The following is a 24589-nucleotide window of genomic DNA, read 5'->3' on the forward strand; positions in this document are numbered from 1 at the left end:
AAACAATAACTATTGTTATCAGTACACATATTATAAGATCAATTGAAGTTTTGTCCCCTCTGTGTGGGGTACTGCATATCGCAACATACACACTGTGTATTATTATATTTTATACCCATACAATGAGTTGTGTAATAAATATACATATGAGTGTGTGTGTGTGTGTATACTCATGTACGTATATAATATGTGTGGACAAACACACGACGGGCAGATGGGCGGAACATCCGCTGGATATTTTGACGCAACGCCCCTATAACCAATCGTGTTGCGAGAACTCCTACGCCCTACACAGAATCCATAGTGCGTACCACAAGGTACGTACAGTGCTCGAGGTATGCGACCGCGGCCAGCCGATCATCTCAGTCTGGATCCCTCCGCGTGTGCCGAAAGGCTTCTCCACAAACACCTACACACGCGTTGTGTCGTCACCGCAGATAGCCGTCGTTCGGTTCCGTAGTAATTAATGTTACAATCATATCACATTTATAGTATCCAAGTACACATAAGTGCACGTGTGTGTTCTGCTCGTTGTTTTCCCGCAAAAATGGTTCGGTCGCGATATTTTTAAACGGGCTCGTTTGGCCGGCTTACGGACGTTTCCTCGGGATTAAGTAGCCGCCTCCGCAGTACCTCAGGAAGATTATCGAAAAACAAGTCCGATCAATCGATCGGACTTCAGTCGACTGTTCCTCGAAATGATCCAAGAAAACCGTTTTGAAACGTATGGATTGCCAGCATCGTTTATTAAAAATGTTAAGGTAAAATACAAAATTATTATTCCCACGAGTATTTATGTTAAATATGATATTATATTTGTGTATTTTTCTAATGGCTAAGTGTAACATGCAATTATTTCAGCCAAGGGAAACAAAAGATGTTCAAATTTATTCATTTGTATAAATACTGAGAAAGTTTAAAGCTGTGAAACTCGAATATTTAGTTTTTGTTGGTAATTTTTAGCACATTAAATAGGTAATTTAGTAAATACGATTGTTTATCAAAGTAAATCATTTAACAATATTCAATAATATTTATGACACATTTGAGATGAATATTTAGTATAATGAAAAACTAAAGTTTCCATTTACTTCTTGGAATATAATTCATTTTATAGTAAAGTCACCTTAATAAAACGGCATACTTGTAAATAATTATTAATTTTCATACTAGATATTTATTCCGAACTAAAGATACGGTTGAACATTAAATAGCCATTTAACGATTACCGTCGATCGATGTACTCACTTGGATTCACCTACCTCATATAAATGTCATTACATAGTGTAGGTAGTGATCTAACAAGATTGCTCTTCTGATAGTGTTTTTATAGTTTGCTTCAGGTTTAGGTATTGAAATATTTTACTGGATGACTTGCGTAATTAATGAACATTCTAATAATATATGCACTGTACCATCGTGAATAATAAATGTTTATTAATTTATGTTTAAGAAAAAATATTTTTTAATCAATTTTGTTTTAAATGAAAACATAAATAATAAATTGTATTCGTCAGTTGGTTTAAATTTACTTATTTCAGTTTGTTGGTAATGTCGCAACAATTATTTCTTTATATTTATCTTAATGAGATCATCTTGAAGTCTCAACAATAGAACTAACTAGTTTGAAAAAATGTAACTAATAATAAGTGATTGTTTTGAAATATTTTTAAAGAAATCTTTAAAATTTACTTGTCAAATTCATTATTAAATTTTTATTGCTACAACATAAATATTTGAAATTTTTTTTATCTTATATAAGAGTACAATTTCTTAACGCAAAATGTTCGTACATCCAAAATTAACTATTGAAACATTCAATATATTTACAGTACGTGACTTAAAATAATTTTTGTAATTTAAAATTAGACGTATAACTTGCTGTCTATTAGATACACTTTTCAAAAATATGCATGCAAAAAACAATCACTAATATAACACAAACATACAGTTATTATTTTTTAAAACTATCAATATTTCTTTAAATGACTAATAATTTGAAGTGTATAAGAAAACTTAAATATATATTTATAAAATATAACAATTAAACTTGTATATAAACATTGTAAAATAATTGTTGGCTACAAATTTTATAAGAATTGTTTGATATAAAAATAATTTAACTGGAGAACTTTTTAAAGTTTACGATTTTTAAATGCACCAATATTTTATTATAATTTAAGCAATATAGTTAAAAATGCCCTGTTATACCTTTTAATGAATAATTATGTTTATATATTCTAATCAGTGGCGAATTTTAAGGGATATTGATGCACCCTTTACATTGATAAAGCTATTTTGCCATAAAAATTTTAAATAATTTCTTTTTTTTTTATTAGAACTTGAAAAAAAAAGGTTAACAAGTATTTTTATAATAACTTGCCTGTTGAATGTTTTTTTTTTTGCTACCTCCATTATGATTTTACGCCTTTGTTTCTAATCATGATAAGTTATAGCGGTAGGATAAAGCCACTTGTGCACTTGCGTAATGCTTAAACGCATAGATTAAAAGCTAAAAATAGGTATTTTTTATTTAAAAATAAAAAGAGGCCTGCAACACCTAGCGTCATCACAGTTTAAGTTCAACTTAAGCGTAAGCCATAAAAATAGAATTGCTTGTTTAGATAGCCCTTCAAACTCCATTCAAAATAGATTATTATCGTTATTATTTTGAAATAGTCAAGGAGGCTCTTTAAATTTCAGTCTTCGCTGAAGTTCGCCTAAATTAAATACAAGTTGTGACTTACGTTATTTCTCAAATTTATGGCTCAGTTATTACTAATATTTAAATCGACATAAACTTATAAAAATAAATCAAAAGGTATTAAAATGTATAAATCAAAGGTAAAGCGAAAGTGGTAAAAGTCAATTTTTGGAAAAAATGAATTTAATTTGAAAATAAATGTACTTTTAGTTCAACGATAGCTATTATTATGTAAAGTAACATAATTGTTGCATTTTCAAAATCTACATTTATATTAATCTTTATAGAATTAAAATATTTCAAATTATTCTTATGAAAACTGATCTAAATTGATTTACATCACTTTCGCTTATATAAGTTCATATTGATTCATTTTAAACTAAAATTGCTTGCGCACATTATTAATACATTTTAAAATATTAACATTTAATATCTGTTACTACTGTGTAAATTACCTAAAATAATTTTTAAAATTGAATTAAAAAAAAATTGTGTCAAAACTCTCATGGATTGTTGTATTATTTAGAAAATTTATGTTTTTAGTTTTGTGAATATTTACATTATCTGTAAATACTCTAAATAATAATTATTTATTTATGTAATTATTACATGGTGCTATTACTAGTTGTATATTTTTTTAACTAAGTAATAACTATAAATAAAATCATAATAATTCACTTTTAATTAAAGAGTAAAACAATCAATACTGTTAATACATGATAAATTACCAGTAATAGATTAACCTACGTAGAGTATAATAAATAACCTCTAGTTTGCTTTAAAAGTATAGAATGAATTTTCAAAATGTGTGTATATTTGTGTGTGAATTTTTTTTTTTAAAGCTTCGACGCTAAGGCAAGTTTATAATGTTATTTTATAATATACATATACTATTATGTGCACAGTGATTGAACTTGTTATCTGGTTCTCATTACGACAAATACAAGCTCAATGAAGTCTGCATTTAATTCGGAAAAATCTCCTATTGAAAACATTTGATATTATGGTCATGTAAGATTTACTCTCCGTTGACTTGACTGGAGAATTCCGTTACACTATTCACAAAACTGTTTGTTGTATCAGAACACAATTGACATATACTTTAATATAATTTTCATAGACGGTCTTGCTATAATTTCTTCAGGTGTGTGGTCGGCGTGTGTCCTTTTGTTGTCCTAAAAGCACAAAACAAAAATTTCCAGCTTATAAATAAAGTATAATGTATTATTTAGTCCACCGAGAGTTCATTAATTTCCCATTTGCAGCGGCATCATCTTTACTCTTCAACTACCTCATCTTACTTCTCTAGTGATGAAAGGGTATCATTTTTTTATAATGCATTATATGATCGTACATACAAATGATAATACAATATAAACACAAACACACTACAGTAACATTTGTGTTTGATCATTACCGACCATGTAGTTAAACAAGAATTAATAGACACTAATAAGTTTTTTTGGTATTATTGTTATTATTATGTATATAATTATATGTATATAGTTGAATAATAAATTGTTTAGTGTTATTTAAAAAATTTTAACGAAAAATAGTGCGCATAATTTTTTTAAGTATTACATTTTTAAAATATTTTTCCGACACAATTGTAATATGGCTAAATAAAAGAAGCCGTATGCTATCATCTTATTATCTTTGTAATTAATGAACATATTATTTTATTTAAGAAAACCTTCTAAAGTTTCATATTGTTTTAAATAAGAAACTTTCATTTTTTTTCTTTTTATTGGTTTTTTATTTTTTGTTTAGATTAAATGTAAATCTTATTACATGTTTTATATTAACACTTATATAGGTAGGTAGATTCATCATACTATTTCCCTAGGTGGCATTAATATTTTTACACAAATCCTCTTTTAACGTCAAGATTATAAAACGAATAAAAAAGGATAATAACGAGATTATGAATAAAATTATATAATAGCTAGAAAACTGATTTGTTGCTTCACTCTTGTGGTTTTTTAAGTGACCTCTTACCCTATCAATGGCTGTTTCAGCGCCCGAAATCCGGTGGCGGTCGACGCGTGTGTGTTTTTATTACAATTTCATTGACTCGATTTTACAAGTTAAGCCCCATAGTTGTCGCACATAATATAATATGTACAGTATATTATTCCGGATGATAAGTCCCCGTGTCTCCTCTCTTTAACAATAAACCGCACACTTAAAAGTGTATATACTGTACAGGGTGACATGGCTGTTCAATGGACCATGGAGTGACTGAATATGTATGTGTGTTGAAGGGCAGATGTTAAATCCTCTCTGGTAGTTGGTATTATATCGATTATCGTTTCCTCTGTATATATCTATGTATATATTATACACATAGACGTGTAATAATAATGAATGGACCCCAATACCACATACTATGTGGTTGCCGCCGCCAAGTCTGAAGTAAAAGTATATAGATAAGTCGTTTGAGAAGTGGAAATTCATAAACTCGATGTAAGGGCGAGAGGAAATTTATTATTATCATGTTTTTAAAACAGCCATTATTGTATATTTATACATAATTTTAACACGTCCGTCCGTTGTATTTGGCCGGTACGACATTTTAAAATAGCAGCACCTCCTCTCTATAAAAAATATTTTATAGTATACATTATATTATTTCTCTGTGAGCGTACCGCGTGTGTGTAATATATAAGTATACAAGGCGTGCGTGCCTGACTCCTGTTTTACACATGCCGCCACAGAGCTGCTATAACAAATTATACACATAATATAATATAAACGCCCCCGACGGTAGTCTTACATATGCAGGCTAAGTCGCGTGTCACAATCGCCTGCAATAAACCATCAAGTAGGGTAACATAGTAGTCATTCATCTCTAACAACTTTTTACCACTATCGTATAATTGAACATATTTTAAATACATAGCTAATCAAATCAGAATTACACCTCCGTTAAAAATGTATTCTAGTCGCCTCTAAGCATTTCCATAGCTATTTCGTAATATCGTAGACTTGACAAAACTATTTCTTAAATTTTATTGACCGTTTGGCGACGACTTTTTACTTCGATTTCAAAACCAGAATATAGTTGTTTTATTTTTGAAAGAGGGATACCTTTTACAATAAGGGTTCATTCAATTATTTATCGTAACCCCTATCATGTGCCGGTGGTTGGCTATAAATGTTAAAAGTTACGATCACTCCGTGTCATCGCGATTCAGTTTTCCCAAGAACGGTAGGGAGGCAACGGATATTCAGACAACTTATTATTTTTTAAAAGAATAATAATATTGATCGTATACGATTATTAATCCTTTCGTCGGTAGAACGCGGTAGCTATTTCTACAAAAGTATGTTTTCATCCTATTTATCACGCTGTGCGTATGAGGAATAAGAAGCCGTTCATATCCTACCCATGAGTAACCACCGCGTGTCTGTATTAAACACCCTGTATAGACTTATATGCGCACCGGTCCAATTTACTTGGGATATGTGTCCGCGACGTTATTAATATTATTTACTGGGCGAACTGGTGTGGTGCTGTACGTATGGATTTTATTTATCGATGTCACCTCGCACCGGTCGCTTTGCGGCTTTTTTCTTTTTAAACCGGAGAAGAACATACCGACGGCGGGGAGGTGTCGTGGAAAACGAAATGAGAAGTAGTATAATGTGTGTATACATGCACGTACACGAAGGTAAAAAAAAATATTAAGTGTAATAAAAATTGTATATTTAAAAATATTCAAAGTACGCTAATAAGTCATGCTGCGTTTGGAATATATGATACCAGTTGTCCATTATCTTCAGCCAGGTCCCCGACGAAATATTGCCCATATCCTCTACTTACATCTCACCGACGATTTTACTTTATTATTTTGTATTTCTGTACACTGTTCTTCGTATATTATTTTGAATTTCTTATTTTTTCGCGAAAAAAAATCTTTTGTTATTAGTATAAACATACAATTTTAGCTCTTTTCTATGGAAAATAAAATCATTATTTAATACATCAAGAACTTATTTTCATAAGTCTTATTAAAGATAATATATTTTTTAATGTTTACTACAATTATTTTCCCAAGAATAAATATGTTCGAAATTAAACGAGGAGAAATTTATATTAATACTGAATTTTTAGATAAATTACATTTTACGCTATTTCTACTTAACACTATTCTTTGTTCCCGACTGATAATTATAAAAGGTAAACTTGATTATAATCAAGTTTAGCTTTTTCTTTTGAAAACACAATACACTCATCTTTAAACACATTTCAGTATTTTCTGTAATTATAATTATTCTTATAGGGAAAAAGGTGAAACTAGAAGCACGACATAATTAAAATATGTATACAATTTTTATCTTGTTTTTGTCTTCTTCTAGAATTATATTACTAAAGAATCATTTAATATTTCATCCTCATAACTGTATTGACTACTGTAAAATTAATTAAATTTTTGCTAATATGATTAATAAAAAACGTGTTTAATATATTTTTCAAAAAATTATTTCAGCCTAAACACAACTACTTAAAGACTAAAAATTATTTTTTAAAAATACTAATGTTTAAAATACAGTTTAAAAAAAATTAACAGTAAGTACTGCTCGTGTAAAAATAATTTATTATTGATTATGAAATCACATTGAATTTTATCAACATTAACATATTTTTTCTTGGTTTATATCTTGTTGAAAGATTCAAGTAGTAATTTATTTGAAAATAATTATTATTTTGTTAAAAAAATTATAGTATTTATAAAAATTTACTTATATGATTTATTTTTTTCACAGGAGAAAACTGCCGATAAAGTCAGACATTTGACGGCAGATGACGCCATCTGCGAAAACAAAAGTTTGAACTTTAGAGACTTGTACGACTTACAATTTGTTAAGGTATGTGTTTGCATTACATAGAATAGAACCTACTCTTTATTCATCTATTAAAAATGTGTAATATACATACCAATTCGGAATGTCATAAAAAAATAACACGACGCTAATTTATTTTTATAAATTCAAACTATATTATTAAGATTTCTTTTTACAAAAATGATTGACAGCATTTTTGAGTTATAGGATTTTTTATGGCTACGAACATGATTGTATTTATATTATTATTTACGACATGTAATCATTTTTGAATAGGCATTGAATTTTATTTAATTCTAATATTTACATTTATTTGCTCATCAAAAATAATTAAATTACATAAAACACGGTTTTTTATTTGTAAATATATTGGAACTAGAAAACAATTTTTATATCGGCTAAAAGTACCATTATGACAAACTCAAATTTTAGAAGTCGAATTCAAATTTAACTATAAAATTAAAATCTGAATTTTTATTGAAACGTTTTTCTTCGACACTTAAAAACAACACATTTTTTATAGTACTAATATAATAGTTTGAACAATTTGAAATACTATAATTATATTAGTAGTACTATTTCGAACTTGCGTCGAGTTTTTATAAGTTACATAAACTTTCATAAATGATTTACTATTATACATCGTAAAAATGATATTTTTATTCCAAACGACTGCGCGTTTAATAGTCGAGTAATTTGTATTTAAATTTAATAAATGACGCTTAATGGTGTTTGTACTTTGTGTCCACTGGCACATGATTATATCATACCATGTTCTAAACGAATTATTATGTAATAACTCATTTGTTGTCATCGCCTTCTTCTTTCCCTCCTGTTCAGGCAGGTCGCGTTTACAAAAATTATTCCGGGTCTTTGACTTTTCTCTTTAAACTCGCATTATTCCCGTGTACATACAATAACACGACAGTACTTACTGTTGATATTAAACGTATTACAATAATAATATGTAAACGCCACCGCCTCCCTGAACCGCGGACAACACCACATAATGCAGCCATCTGCTGCTCTCAATAGCCGGGCGTATGCCAAAATCCGTACAATCCAACTCACAAATAAAACTGCGGTGGGTGCTGCGACCACTGTAGATTGTTATTGTCATACGTTATTTGTAACGGACGTGTCTTTTTTTTTTTGTGTGTGTCTTGAGGGTTCTCGGTAATATCATTTTTTTGTGTTTAGTTTTCGGTTTTCGAAAAAGTCAAAAAGCCACTCGAACGTCCAGAGCAGCAGCTGACGTTACAACCTCCTCGCGCGTTTTTATGGATTTTTAATACACCATCGTCGACACATAATAATAACAATGCCCACGCCCCTCTTGTACACGGTCGGCCTTGTACACGCATCTTATGTGTATAATAGACACACGTATAGATATACAGTGGCAGTACAACGGTAATATACAGTGAAGTCGCAAAAAAACTCATTGTTATTATTATTATTATTATTATTATATTATAGACAAACAATAATTTTAGCAAAACATACAGGTCACCCCTCTTTATATTATACTGTGGTTAATAGAAAATCCACGCGCTCTTATGACCAACACTCAGAAAACTTTACGTTCACACGCCGGTACTATACCCATTATCTTTTTATATGACTTTCATATAACCCACCATCATATGGCATACTCTATTTTTTGCTTAATCATACATTCTACAATTATATTGCTCTTACAATTTAATGATACTCATATACATTGGTGTATTTGATAATTACTGAATTTTAGGGATACACGTACGACATTGTGCAAAAAGACATGTCGTATTTAATAAACCCGTTTAAACATTTTCTAAAAAGGTATATTAATTAAAATGTTCTCGGAAAAAAAGATTATCAATATGTATTTTAATGATATCCCCACTTTTTATATCCATATTAAGAATACGACAACTAAAAAAATAATTGTCTATAAACTCGTTTACTACATAATTTAAGTCATATTAACAAGTGGGAAGGATGGAGTAAAAGTGGTACAAATAAATATACCAAACTTAACTCTATCTTTGGTTTCAATTATAACAATATGATTTTGTATAGTAGCAATATCGTTGCATGTTTAGATATAAATATCTATTAGTCCTTAAGGGATTCAAATGATATTTCAAACTGTCCAGAAAAATGATTTAAATTGACTTAAACAACTTTCGCTTTAACCTGCCCACAATTGTTCAATGGTAAAATTGTACTAATGAATTTTTAATGAGTACCCGAGAAATTTTTTTTGTTAAATAAATCGTATTTATTATTATTCGAGTAAAAAATTTGTTAATTTGATAAATATTTTATTGATCTATAGTTATTTTTAATTTGCTTAACAAATAAAATTTGATAGGCATTTATTGATTATAAATGTTTTGTTTTTCTAGGGTAGTAATGGGTAAATAAACAATAAAGTAATGTAATAAATAATATCTATCAAAATATGTAGAAATTAATTAGAATTTTTTCAAAATAATGATTTAATATTTTTAAAAACTCTAGGTTGCAGTGTCGCACATAGAATATAATAATGACGGTATAGGCAGGGTTATTACTTGGACATATTAATAAAAATTCATCAAAATTATTCATTTTTAAAAATGTTTATTTAATAATTAAGGAAGTATTTTGAACCCATTTTCCTTAGAGTTTTATTTGAAACCTTAGATACTATTTCTTTTGCAAAATATTGGAAATGTGAATAAAAACTATATACTCAATGATATAATTTTATTGGATTCCAAAAAATACATATTCGTTTTGGTGAGTATTTTTTTGTGTGTTTGAATACAAATGATATGTACCTATGTTATCAACGAAATTTGTCGTTCCGGTGTATAGATTCAAAAGAGCATGTGATGGACGTAATTCTTGATGTATATGGAAAAGACAATGCCAGCCATATTGTTTAAATGGCGGGGTAGGATATAAAAAAAGGAATAGGGATGCTAGGAGGGTACGAACAGACAGGCTGATACAAAAAACAGTAGTAGTAGTCAAAGAGAGAACCGGTGTGAAAACAAGGATAATTTGTTTGCCCCGATGTCGTTTCCCAGTGCTTATTGGTGGATGTGGAGAGGAAGGAAGAGGCGACCTGTCATTCGAATCAACGTACCGTGACTGTCGCATGAAAGGGGCAAAACGTTTCACATACCGTTTATGCCCTTACCGACATATATGTATTTTATTATTACTGTCGAGTAACACATTTTAAACAAAAACATGTTTTATTATTTTAACTTTATTATGGCCACTATAAAAATAAAAGATAAAGTCACTTAATCTATTTAACGAAGTATAAATGAAAAATTAATGAAAGTGACCTAGAAACAATATAATTTTTTTTTTTTGAATTTAAAAACAAAACATATTGAAGTCTATTTGTTTGATTATCTTCATTGCCTCCATGAAAATTTTATATTTTTTTTTATTCACTTGAAGTAGGTATATACCGATATTAATTTTCATTGGCTGTAAACATTGTCATAATGTATGCAATTAATTGTAACCGCATAACATTAATAACATTTTTCTTATTTTCATTCAAATATTTGCTGTTCGTAAAATAAATAACTAAAAAGTCGTATAATATATTAGCATAAATTATTTATGCTAAAACGACCAAAAATTATTGTTAGTCGTTTAATGTATATAATTGACAAATAAACATTGCAATAATAAAGCCATAAAAATATTGTCAATATCAAAAATAATAAAATACATAATGTTGTTTAATATAAATACAACTAAACACTTATAGACTATAAAGTTGTATTCGAAGAAATAATGCCTATCATTTTAAAAATATACTGAACAACGTGTTTTACAACTTGTACGGGTTTTGTAAAATATTGTATAATTTATATGACACTGCACTATTTTAAACGTCATCGCATATATTACACAGATACAAAATAAACTTGGCAATTTCGCGGTATAAATTTTATAATATTAGGAAAAAGACCAATGCCCACGTCGTCACCAACCATGACACCCGAGAGTACATGCGACTCACACCTTTACCAATAAAATGTCTAGACCACATATTTATGTATTTGTATGTAATCGTTGTTCGTCAAAAGCTTTTGTGTTAATATAATTTGTGTTTCCTGATGAACGAGAAAAATTATAATAACATACTGCAGAGAGAATGAATGAACATATACGTAAGTACATTTTGTCGGTTAAATAGATAACCGGTCGGACTACCTCGTATATACTGCCACCGCAAATTCTGTATGTCTCACAATATTTCTTAATAGTAAAAGTACAAGTAGCAATAAAACACTTCCCACCAACGGCTGCCTTTTTGTATGGTTGATAATTCAAACCCAAAGGGTATCGACAGATCGAATGATACTGCAAAATGATGTCTTAATACAGTTGACACATCATTTAAGTCTCTACGTAAGAAAAAATGTAATCATTTTGTGTGAAATTATTTATTGATAAAATTGATAAATTGTTAAAAACAATTGCACTGTTGTAAAAAAGGATTATACTGCTAAGGCATAGTTTTATCTAGTATTAGTAAGTTTAATTTTTAGTTTAAGAGCCAAAATAATTAAATGAAATTTCTTGTACCATAGATTCTTCTATTTAAATATTGAAAACTAGAAGTATGGTAATTACAATTACCATACTTCTATTTTTACTGCCCATTCTTCGGAACTTCAAAAATTATTCATTATCATCTGCAATTTATTGAACGTTATATAGAAGTTTTAAGGTGCATTTACATTTTATATCACTGGGGATCTCTCATAAATATGAACCTCGCTTCATTGCACATAGGGTAATTTCTTTATTGAGTAATAAAATTACACACTATTAAATAAAAAAAAATATAAATGTGTATCTTTATCAATTTTAACTACCTTAATATTAAACAATAATTTAATGATATAATTTTGTGAAAATATATATATTTATAATAAAAACAGTTAATATGCTATTCTTGTTAATAAACATTTTCTAAAAATTTAACATTCAATTTCTCTTAAAATAATGAGTTTTTTGAAATTAATTTTTCTAGGATTTTGTTAGTTACATATTTAGCTTCATTTATCTACTATAAAATAATTTTTATGTCCATCCTTTATATCTTATAGAGGTGTTAATTTAATTTTTTTTTTAATGACAACATATGTATTAAACTAGCTTATGAAATAGAAATGGACTAAAAGTTGATAACAATTTTTGACCCTATATTTTGGAAGGTATTAATATTTTTAATTGAAGAATGTAGGAAGAGTGCGGCAGAATGGTGCGTAATCATAAAAATAGCAATATCCGCTTTTCACCTCCAGTCTATATTTTAAATTGCTAATAACTTACTACATATTGATCTAAAAGTTGTTGTCATTCATTCTTGATCATTTTCGATTTTATATGTTAGATTAATACGTATGTTGCCATTTAAAATTGACACCCTACAAGATATAAAGGATGGACCTAAAAATTACTTCATTATAGATAAATGGAAATAAATATGTATGTAACATTGTTGTAACATATAACATGTTAGCAACATTTAAAAGAAAATGTAAAAATATATTAATTTTTTTAAGAGAAATCAAGTGGTTAGCGTTAAAAGAATTACCTTGTATAGACACAATTAAAATAAAGTAAAAAATGTTATAAGTGATTGGATATTTATTGTTTCTTAAAAAATATTTCTTATAACAATAAACATAATTTTTTGAGATGAGAAAGAAGGGTTTAAGCACTTTAGACAAGACCTGCAAAAATGATCGGAATATGCTTATGATGAGCAAATTATACCTTATAATAATTATAAAATGTCGTAAAAATATTAGAACTTAACACACATAATTATTATGTGTACGCACTTTGAACATTATTTTTGCTTCCAAAAGCGTAACTAGGTACATTAGGATGTATGCAACGTTAGTATCGAAGCGTAATAACTAGTATACCAAATGAGTTTTAAAACATAAAATAAAAACTTTACCATAAAAATTCTTTATCTTGCACTCTTAAAAAAAATGTCCATATAATATATGGACATATTATGTACTGGAAGTTTTTAACGCATACAATGTAAGGAAAAATATTATACTTATGTACGAAGTTTCGATACTTATTGTTAAAATTACATTACTTGTTTGTAATAGTAATTGCCGCCGTATACAAAGGGTACCCCCTAATATAATCCGTAGTAAGTTTGGCTTTAGTTTAGGCTTTACATAATCAGTGAAATAGAAGTTACATGCACATTTTTATATCTTATAAAACTATTTAGTGGAATAAAAAAATAATTAACAAGCAGTATTACAAACTACAGTTAATACTAAGGTCGCCGACCAAACACATTATAGTATGACATGTTAATACAGTTTTTATAAAATCTGCGGGAGTCCGGTCTTAAATACGTGTATACAAGTGTTTATTCGTTTGTTTTAAACTTCAAAGACGCTCAACAGTACGGACATTATACAGTATATCGTGTCTGCGTATAAAAACAGTGTAGAGTAATTTGTTTTCATTTTTATGGGCACGTGCTATCCACAACTATCTTACGTATATTATAATCACGTCAAAGTATAGCGCCGTTTACGATTTTCATGAACGTTCAGTCTGATATTTTTACGACACGTCGAAAAAACAACAAAATAATAGTTATCATATTATTATTACTCGGATGAACAAAAAAAAAAACACATTTGTTGTTATATATTTAGGCAAATATCACGGATGTAACGACGGGACGTCTAGATTTCTTTAATGTTTTTTGTCCATCCAAAACTCGAGTTGGTCACTCAATAAACCCCTCGGTTATGATTTTAGATATTGTTTATTTTATTTTTCTAGTATGCACGATAACCATTAGACATCGACCACGTAGGATGAGCACCACTACTACATAGACGTATTCATCATAATTTACACTAATTTAACAGCATGGTAAATTATTCGCTGTACTAGGCGCGCTCGATCAAATAATAATTTTTATTCGTTTCATACGCGTGGTCACATTGAAATTGTGATAGTGTTTCGTCTGTAAAATTCTTTTAATACACCTCACAGCTGTCCTACACCATCGTTAAAGTCTATTCATGTGTAGTAATATCTGTTAAATTAATGGCCGTTTGGAAGAGTTGCATTGTAAATCCTTAAGAAATTTTTGTCATATTTCAGTAAGAAAAAGCAGCAGTATATTTAAATTAGCTTACATGATATGTTGAATTATTCTGTTAACTATTGAATAGTATTTTTTTCAAAAACTAACTGTTAAGACTTTAAATTGAAAATGGTGTAAAATAAAATAATCACAAAAAACAATGGAAAAATTGCACAATATACCCAAGTAATTGATGTAGATTTATTAAATTTTAAATCATTTGTAGGTTTTAATGATTTTATTTTATCTGGTCAACGTTAAAAACTTAAAAATATTTTAATATTAAAAAGAATTATATGGTGTAAGGTGTTGTAATTTAAGAAAGGTAATATTTTTTCGATATCGACTGCAATACCAGGTCAGGTTAGTTGTACGCATAATTTATACGTTAGATATATATCAAATGGACTGTCCCTATTGGTTTATCGGCAGTTGCGTGCAAAACCGTAAACAACCTAAAAAATATATTGCTGCGCGGTAGTTTTGTACGTTAATATAATTTAACCATCCATCGATTCAAAAATATGTTAGGTATAATAACTGAATACATCAATAATCATTCGTATCTTCGTTTTTTAGAGAAATTAAAATAAATTTTAAATAAAATTTAATTTGTATTTTTAAGTCGATGATTCTTACTTTGTGTCTACGACTGGTTGTTTTTATGACTTCTGCTTAATCGTATGGAACAAGATATGAGATCTAAATATTAATGACGATTTACTGATCAACGAAAGAGTATATTTACTATATTATCATTTACAACTTTATCGGTTGGAAAAATATTTCGATATACAAAACATCGAAAATTGTATGAACACCGGAGGACTATAATATGTAACCAATCTGTTGTTGCATATTGCTTAACAATATATAATTATTTTTATACATCTAAAATTTATTTATGTTACCAAAATGTTTGATAAATTGCGTGTTAAAAGTTTTCCATTGAAATAATAATTATTTCAATTAAATAATCAAAAAAAGCTTAGTTGTCTAGGGAAAACTTCTTTTTTTGTGTGTGATTTCAATAGTTACATTTTAATGATATCGAATTATTTATCTATAAATATTATACTATATCGATTGATTACATATAATTAATAATGTCAAACTGCTTGTCGTGTCAATTTTAATGCAACGCGTTCTCGTCTGTCGAGTAATTAATGAAGTCATTTGTTAATGTTTAAATCTTATTCGAATGAATATGTTAAGTCAATGTTATTCATACATTAAAAAATATTAAAAGAGCATAATATGTATGGGTACGACAACAAGACTGAAAAATGATTGACTTTAGTTCCAATATCCTAGTAAATAATTTATGCCAAGGTCGTTGACTACCATATTTTGATTTATTATTCGTTTAAAGAGAATTTATTTCCATTTGAGATGTGTTTTATACAAAACTCTTTATTTCTAGCATTTATATTATATATTTTTTTAAAGGTCTTTAGGAAACCTAAATAAGTTATGAATTTTTTTCTAAAAACCAATTAGCTACATACGAAATTTAATGTTGCGTATTTTTACAAATTTCGAATTTTCAGTCCTATTTTATGTTTTTAACGTTATTTTAGTAACGTAAATAAGAATAATATTCAAGGAAGTAAAACATGTACATAATCTAAATTTCACACCATAACGAAAAGGTTCTAATATAAAGTAGTAATTGCTGTGGATAATGTCTATTAGATTAAAAAGAGTTTTCTGTGATCAGTCAATGAAAATCTCTGATATTTTTATTGTATTTGAAAACTGGAAAAGCTATAAAAATATTAGAATTTTAAAGAAGCCATTGATATGATAACATTTTAGAGAAGCCATAAAAATGCTCAAATTTTAAAGAAGCCAAACAACTGTTCGAATTTAAAAAAAACCATAGAAATGTTCATATCAAAAAAAATCATAATATACTATATGTTATTAAAGTTATGCATTATACTACGATTGAAACTTGACTATTCTCCGAAATAAAATTAATAAATCTTTTTTTCTTTTTAAAATTTATGTATTAAATTTTAGTTATCAAAATGTAATTATATATGTATTAAGGTTCAATATTTTAATTTTTAAGTTTTTACATTTATTTTTATGTATATTTAGACGCTAAAACAATACTTTCAAGTGTTTATCATAACATATATTAGAGTTTAAAATAACACATTTTACTACTATAAGTACTTAGTTATATATTAATATTTTTCTTCATTTCAGACTGAAGTTCTGCAATGCCGAGGCTGTTCCGATCCTATCACCGACAGATTTTTGTTGAAAGTATCTGATAAAATATGGCACGTGTCTTGTTTGAGATGTTGTGTTTGTAACTTGATATTAGAAGACGAACCTTCCTGTTTTGTTAAAGATGATTCTGTTTACTGTCGTCAAGATTATGCCAGGTAAATATTTCTATTTGGCTTCTTTTTGTTTGTAATACAAATAAATAATTGTAACTATTTCATTAGCTGTTTGGTAATCATAAACAAATAGACAGCTGCAAGATGAATCGATTATCTGTTAATTAATGTTAATATACACGCGTTAATTTAACAGTTACACGATTGACTATTGTGTCGAGTAAAACAATATGTGCAATTATAATTTCATCCGTTTACAGCATGCGTTTACACAAACAAAACTGATGCTAGAGCTTGAAACATGCATAATTTTCAGTTAATGTAATGTAAATCCCGACACCCGTTAGCTACAGCGGTTGCAGAAGGTTTCAAGCTGTTGAACAATTTAAACAAAATTATAATGTATTTTTTTTTTTTAGTTGGCCAACACTTTTGTAATTATTTATTTATTGAAATCATCACAGTACCTTCTCGATGCGTGTCCAAACAATCAGTTATAGTATAGGGTAAATCTAAATAATATGACATAATTGTTGTTACCCAAAAGTACAGTGTATTAAAAATGAAATCGACAAAAGAATAATCCTCTTAGGTCTTGTTGATATCGGTGTACAAGGGTTTAATGCAACAACAGAGATATTCGTGAGACAAACCTTCTAGAACTGGTGTAAGACAAATCATTAACGCCTTTTTACGAGCAATGATTATTCTGGCAAATCATAAAGGTCTCCATAAGTGTACGGCAGTATTGTTTATTTAAAAATTTATGACCTCCCAAGTCATTGAGAAGTGGCCGAATTTTCAACGCGGACCGTAAACACAAGCCGCCGTTTATAATAGGTGTTATCCGTAGTGTTTTTTATGTATTTTTTCGTGAACCCAGTATCTGTGATTTATGTGCTTCGTTGAGTAATGCAGACACAGAAGCGGGGCCGGTCGTATAAATCATAAAATCAGACATGTTTCGGGATACTTGGTTTGAGAGAGCAGTAAACGTGTAATAATATGTATGCGTGCACAATGGTTCGCACCTGTGTTGAAGCGGGTTGACATTGACTTCTGTGGACCGCGCGAGAAGATGATTTTTTTGTTTTTTTTTTTTGACATCCTATCCACCCCCGAATGACGACAATACTAGGACATCTTACAGTTGTGTAAAAAACCGAAACTAATCGCCACCGACCGAGTAGTTGGTACCATCAGTGTTCCTATTTGTCTCTAAATTTTCTATGCGGTTGCCTTTTTCTTTTACTTCGCCTTGTGTTCGGTTAATGGAGAGTAGAAAATGTAAACAAAACTGTTAACATAATGGACAAAAGGATGAGTTTTTAACGGTGTTCCCGATTAACATATGATTATAAAGGAAAGTAAAAAGTATGAAAGAAAAAAATCACCGGTTTTATCATACAACATTAATACATATTGTCGTAATTAATATAAAAAAATAAAAATGTTCATAATGACTCTGTGATGTCCAAGTGAAAATAAAACATATCGATAAATATGTTTTTAAGTGCTGATCAATCGCGAAGAATTCGCAGTCTTTAAAACTTAACTAATTTATCGATTTTGGTTAAACTAAATATTTTTGGCGACAACCTACACAGTAAATATCTTTATATCGTCGAGAGCATACTTCCCACTCGGATTTCTAGATTACCATACATATTGTGTTTATAAATGAACGAAAAAATATAAAACTAACAGAGACCCGGCTCGAAATCCTACTCATTACTTTTATGAATGTGTAAGTGTATATAAAAACACTACAAGGGGGCCAATTAAATAGCACGTATCGTCCTATAAATCTGCCAGTCGGTACACACTACTAGGTACGATAACGGAATTAATTTCTACCTACACCGATGGTGGTCTCTTCACAGTTTAACTATAGTCCCGAGCTTCTTTTATTTTATCATCAATGTATTTGTCTTTTTACTCATTCAATCGAGTTATTTGTGTGTTTCCTGGACGACTCGCTGAATTATTACAAAGTAAGCTAATGTGTAACGATAGGAGCGTGGTTGGTGTTCATTTCAAGTTTTCACTTCATAGTACAATAAATTAAGACGGGTACTTTTTTAATTACTTGTTGAATGTAAGCTATTGCTCTGTCCTATTACGTTAAACGAATTATTAAAAAGTCGTTAATCTTTTTAATACACGCACTCGTTAACTCATTAAAATTGTAATGCAATGTCCATAACTTAATTATTTTAGTTGATAATTTTCAACAGTTCAATAGCATTCAAATTAATATGTAGTTATAATTCTAATTTACTTTTCATACGACCAACGGTTATTGCATAATTTATAGGCACAGTCAAAAGTATCGAAATGTATTAAATATTTTTTACGCTGCAAGTTGCTGCAAAAACGACGAAAAGCTTTAGAATGATATATAAAAAGTAACATGGCAAGGTATGATGATGGATTGGATAACATCACCATGTGTGCCTACAATGACAATACTTGAGCAAAAAGGCATCCATTTCCGGGCGTATATAGTCACCGGAGGCTGTGTGATAATAAAATAAAATCTGTTTTCATCATTCGATCGGTGTTGATGACCTCAGAAAACTAAGTAACATTTCGGGGTCAGACCTCCGCGCCCGTCTTGCGATCCGATCAATACGAATTATTACATTAATAATAATAATGATAGTAAAAAAAAAAAATTGATCGTAATATTGGTCTCTCGATGATGCGGCGGCAAGGTCGAGTGGTTCACACTTCTTCTTTTTTAAACACAACTATGATATACGGCTACGTGTAGAAAACGCATATCGCCAGAACAGTGTTATGTCCCTGGAGACGAGGAGAAGCGGAGGAAAAAAAGAGAGAGATGACAAATGGTTCCTCAAACGTCCGATCGTATACAATAAAAAAAAAAAACAAAATAATATAATAATAATAATAATAATAATAAATATATACCGAAAGGAGAACATGCCTACTCATCCGGAGTGTTTATATTATTTGTACAAAGGTTACACACTCGAGAGGCATCGTCTATAGTGTACGGTCAGTACTAAGAGCGAATGATAGAAATCAAAACCAAGCTAGTTTTATAGATGATAGTTTCAATGTGCAGTGTATATATTTTTATGAATATATATGAACCCTCGACAAAGATTGATTTCTCCAAAACGATTTGGTTTTTATTTATTTTTCATTGTCATTACCGTAAGCGTCAATTTTGTATTTCCATCATCATTTTCAATGCGATTATTTCTCTAAGAACTACTCCCTATATCCAATATATGTATACAGTACTACATTGTGTGTACGAATAACAATGAATAATGTTACAAAATAACAATAACACTATTGTAAAAAAAAGTATATTAATAATTTATTTTTCTAATGACAGTTTGTTTTAATAATCCTAATTGCACGTGAATTTTATGAATACTTCTTAAAAAATAGTCTTTGGAACTTTTTGATTTTATTTTGATTAGAATAAAATCTCTAAATTGACAATTGTTTTAATTATACTATTTAATTAAGTTAACTATTACAGCTACAGCTGTAATAATATATTTATACAGCTTTTTTACTAATGCTTTACGCATGCACAAATTTTTGCATTTTAAACATATATGTTTTAAATATATATATATATATATATATTATTCCCTCGAAAAATATTTGAGTACAAAATTTAGAAATTAAGAATACTATAAATTTTTTTTCGAATTTATTTGAGGAAATTTAAACTCTGAAATTTTAATTAAAAAAGTTCATAGTAATATTATATACATATTATGTTTTAGCTATTTCATTTGAAAAATGTACAATTGAAATTTATTGATAAATTATTTCTTAGGATAAATTGTGATTAGCAATATTTTTCAATTTAAAGCAAATAGTTTCTTTCTTGTTAATTATATAATATTACACTAAACATATTATATTTTAGATATATGTATTATTTTTTTAATTACATTTAGTACATTCGAACGATTAAAGATTTTAATATTATTATAATGTTTTTATATATTTTCTGTTGTAAAATATACATAATTAATAATGGGAAGCCTTAAAATCTGACGGAGATTAATTGTTGTTGATCAAACAATGAGTACGTAATATTTAAATAATAACGATCAAGTTTATGCTTTATTTGTGTTACATTATACAGTTATATAGATAGTTGCCAAGATCTTTTTAAAATCTAATCATTTAGTATAAGTAGTATTAAATCTTTACACACTCGGTCAAAGTGAAGTAAAACTCGTTCTTTATTATTTATATAGGAAACATAAAATAAGTTTACTGACTATTTGAAAATCTAATGCATTCATATATTTATATTTACAATTATGTTATTGAACTTAATTAAAAAAAAATTCATTTGTTCTTAATGGATGCGATAGTCAACTTAATAGGTTTTTTTCTTTAAAAATTTTGCGTCGAATTGCATTTGATGGTAAGCTTAAGAGCAAAATGTTTGAATACATTCGTTCCGGGCAAAACGGAACGGACGTGTGACAAATCATTATGTCAAGTTGGGTTGTGTTGTTTTAAAATTTTTCATAAGTCTTAGGAACATGAGCGTTTTCTAAAGGTACACACACGATTCGTCCTTCTTGCGTGATATTTTTTTATAACGTACATAATATACACCCGAGAAAAATAATAGTAATAGTAATAATAATAATAATAATAATAATAATAATTGTATGTACGGCGGTGCGCGCGTGATTTTTTACAAAATGCTGCATATTACCATGGACCGGTGAGTTCTAAACAAAACACTTTTCTCATTTATTCCGCCGGTCGCCGTTACTAATGCCTTAAAAAACAGCTATAATCCGTCCTCAACAAAAAAGCACACATACGCGCTCATATTTTGTTTTCTTGAATAATGTATATAAATGCATGTGTGTTTTTCTTTTTCAAAAAGACTTGCGTGTAGTAATCGTACAACGCATGTATAAATGCCGCCGTTGTCCTCCGAACTGTTAAGGTAATAATAACATGATATATATTTATATGTTCAACGTTTATACACATAATAGAACAGTTGTAATAAGTTCTACCCTTTGTACGGTGTGTTAGTAGATGGTTATGAATTACTGACCACCCAAAAGTCACTTTTTTACTTTTTACTACAAGCAAATAATATCACAGTGAGGGAGCAAAGTAATTATATGTTTTTATTGAACAATATAAGCCGACAGTTATCTACTGCTGCATATATCTGCATTTATTTTAAAACGCGAATAAGTTTTTGATGTGTTTTAATTACTGATGACAAGCCATAATTAAATATTACTAAGGGAAGCCAAACGCTTATTACTCTTGGCTACGTTTCTGGCTCGTCGCTGGCCACGTTTAACTCTTCACATAACTCATAGGCACACTCGTGAAGACGGGTTTCATTACACTTGAATGTTTTTTTAGGTATATAAATGAATAATGGATTTATTATGATAAATCGAAATTCCCACAGCAACTATGTTTTGATTTTAGCTTAAACTTTTTTTAAATAAATATTAAACGCAGGTCCATATTGTCGAGTTGGGAGTCATAAGAATAGTATTATAGTATTTTCAAATACTCTTCATAACATTAGTTAAAGGAATTCCTAATGCTCATTTTTATTTATCATACAGACAAACGTAAATTTTTCTTAAAATGTTTAATTAAGTTTTATAACATCATTTAATAAAACGCTAATTTAAAATAAGTGATTGTTTTTAAGTTAATATAAAATCGTATCAATACAATGATATTTTTTTATTTAGCACCACATCGCATTAACATTCCAAATTGATGAACGTGTTAATTTTAGACAGACATTGCTTACTAAAAATTTTATTTTTTCATGTATTGAAAACGATTAATTTTGCATATTTTTTATTGGTCGAATTTGAAGAAAAAACCATAAATAAAAACACTTAAATATCGTCTTTTTAAAGTTAAATAATATTAACTCGTTTCAACGAAAAGAACAAGTTCGATTGAGTTATTTACAAAGCAAAAATAAAATTCAAAAACGTGCAAAGATAAGATGAAATAGTATTTCTGACACACAGCCTTTCCTTAATCAATATACTATCCACGTTTCGAGTACAATATCCCAATGCCATTCCTATCATTCTTTTCAGCCTTCACTTGGTGAATTTTTGTGCAAGTGCGTATAACACAAAAGCTTCTGTCAGCTAGAAAAAAAAAACAATAAAAGTTTCGATATTATTTATGTTTTGTTGTTGCTTTTAAAAAACAAAATAAAATAAGAAATCCGCTGTGGACGCGAAAAGATACGATGAAAAGAATAATTCCGGTCACGATCTACTCGTATATTTTATGTTGTTCGCGTATTGTAATAGTATTATACTCAAAATCCGAGTTTCGCGAATATAATAACATAATGACATTTATACCGAATAAATGTGCGACGCCGTTTTGTTTGCAACCCAATTGTCACAAGGCGGGGCGGCACGACGTACGTAATTATTATGATTAGAGTTAACGGTAGGGGAGTAACAAGGATTGCGATTATTATATTGTTTTACACTTGGTAAGCAAGTCGACGTTCGGCTTAAGTAAATTATACGTCCCACACGCCCCGCTGTGCAGCCGCACCAGCTCCTCCTGCCTCCCCGGGGCGTTCGACAAGTGTATTACAACACATATTGGACATAATTTACATTTTTATCTGCAGTATTTCCGTACTAAAAAGATTTAAAAAAAAAAGTCACCAAAATCTCAATGACCAGTACAAACATATATTGTACGGTATGTCTTTTAAGTCTTTCGAGTCTTAGCTGTCCAAAATTGTTACTTACCGGTATTCATTTTTTTATTTAACAAAATTATTATCAGTTCAATATCTTATGCTATCCGCGGTCATATGTTTTTTAGTCGGTAAATGACGAGTTTTGAAAACTGCAATATAAGAACAACTATTTGGAGAAAAAAAATCGGTTTTCATCTGTTTACCGAAAATAATTTTTGTACCGGCCGTTTATAAAACCATAGTATGTTGTTCACCTTAAACTAAGAACATTATAATTACTGTTATGCTTATGGTGTATAGTATTTGATTACTTGTTGATCAACAAGTAGACTGGTTAAACTAATAATTCGTTTAAAGGCATAGATGATATTTTAGGACTTAAACGACCACTCCACCTTGGTCCAGCTTTATGACATGTTTTCTCCTTCCGGTAAACTAGAAATAGTTATTTTATCACACACAACATATTTTTTTTTAATGTTCAAATATTACGTATCAATTGCTGATTTTGTGAAACATTTTTTTCCCGTGGATGAAAAATGTCGCACAAAAACTTTATACATTTATCAATGCACATTGTGTGCATACATACATAAACTTGCGCGTTCTTCCAGAAGCATTTCTCCGCGTTCATGACGCCAGTCTCCCCCTGGCCCCTTTGTGCACCGGAGCTGATTGGACGGCCAATTGGATTAACCGCCTTTGCACGCCCGCACACGTGCCCAACCGTATGAAACTTTTCTGTCTCGCCATCCCTTAGTTTTCAAAGCTCACCATACCAT

The 24589-nt window shown here is 29.1% G+C and overlaps 1 protein-coding gene across 1 annotated transcript in view; it reads left to right on the forward strand.

The window, feature by feature from the left end:
- Positions 1–335: 335 nt before the first annotated feature.
- Positions 336–24589, forward strand: part of LOC126904111 (LIM/homeobox protein Awh) — a 33167-nt gene continuing 8913 nt past the window's right edge. Inside the window, exons 1-3 of the mRNA XM_050682835.1 lie at positions 336–761; positions 7475–7576; positions 16920–17101. Coding sequence (XP_050538792.1) covers positions 699–761; positions 7475–7576; positions 16920–17101 — 347 coding nt within the window. The 5' untranslated portion in view covers positions 336–698. The remainder of the gene's footprint in view (positions 762–7474; positions 7577–16919; positions 17102–24589) is intronic.

The sequence above is a fragment of the Daktulosphaira vitifoliae genome, unplaced genomic scaffold, assembly GCF_025091365.1.
Source record: "Daktulosphaira vitifoliae isolate Bord-2020 unplaced genomic scaffold, ASM2509136v1 Scaffold_4, whole genome shotgun sequence".
Lineage (NCBI taxonomy): Eukaryota > Metazoa > Arthropoda > Insecta > Hemiptera > Phylloxeridae > Daktulosphaira > Daktulosphaira vitifoliae.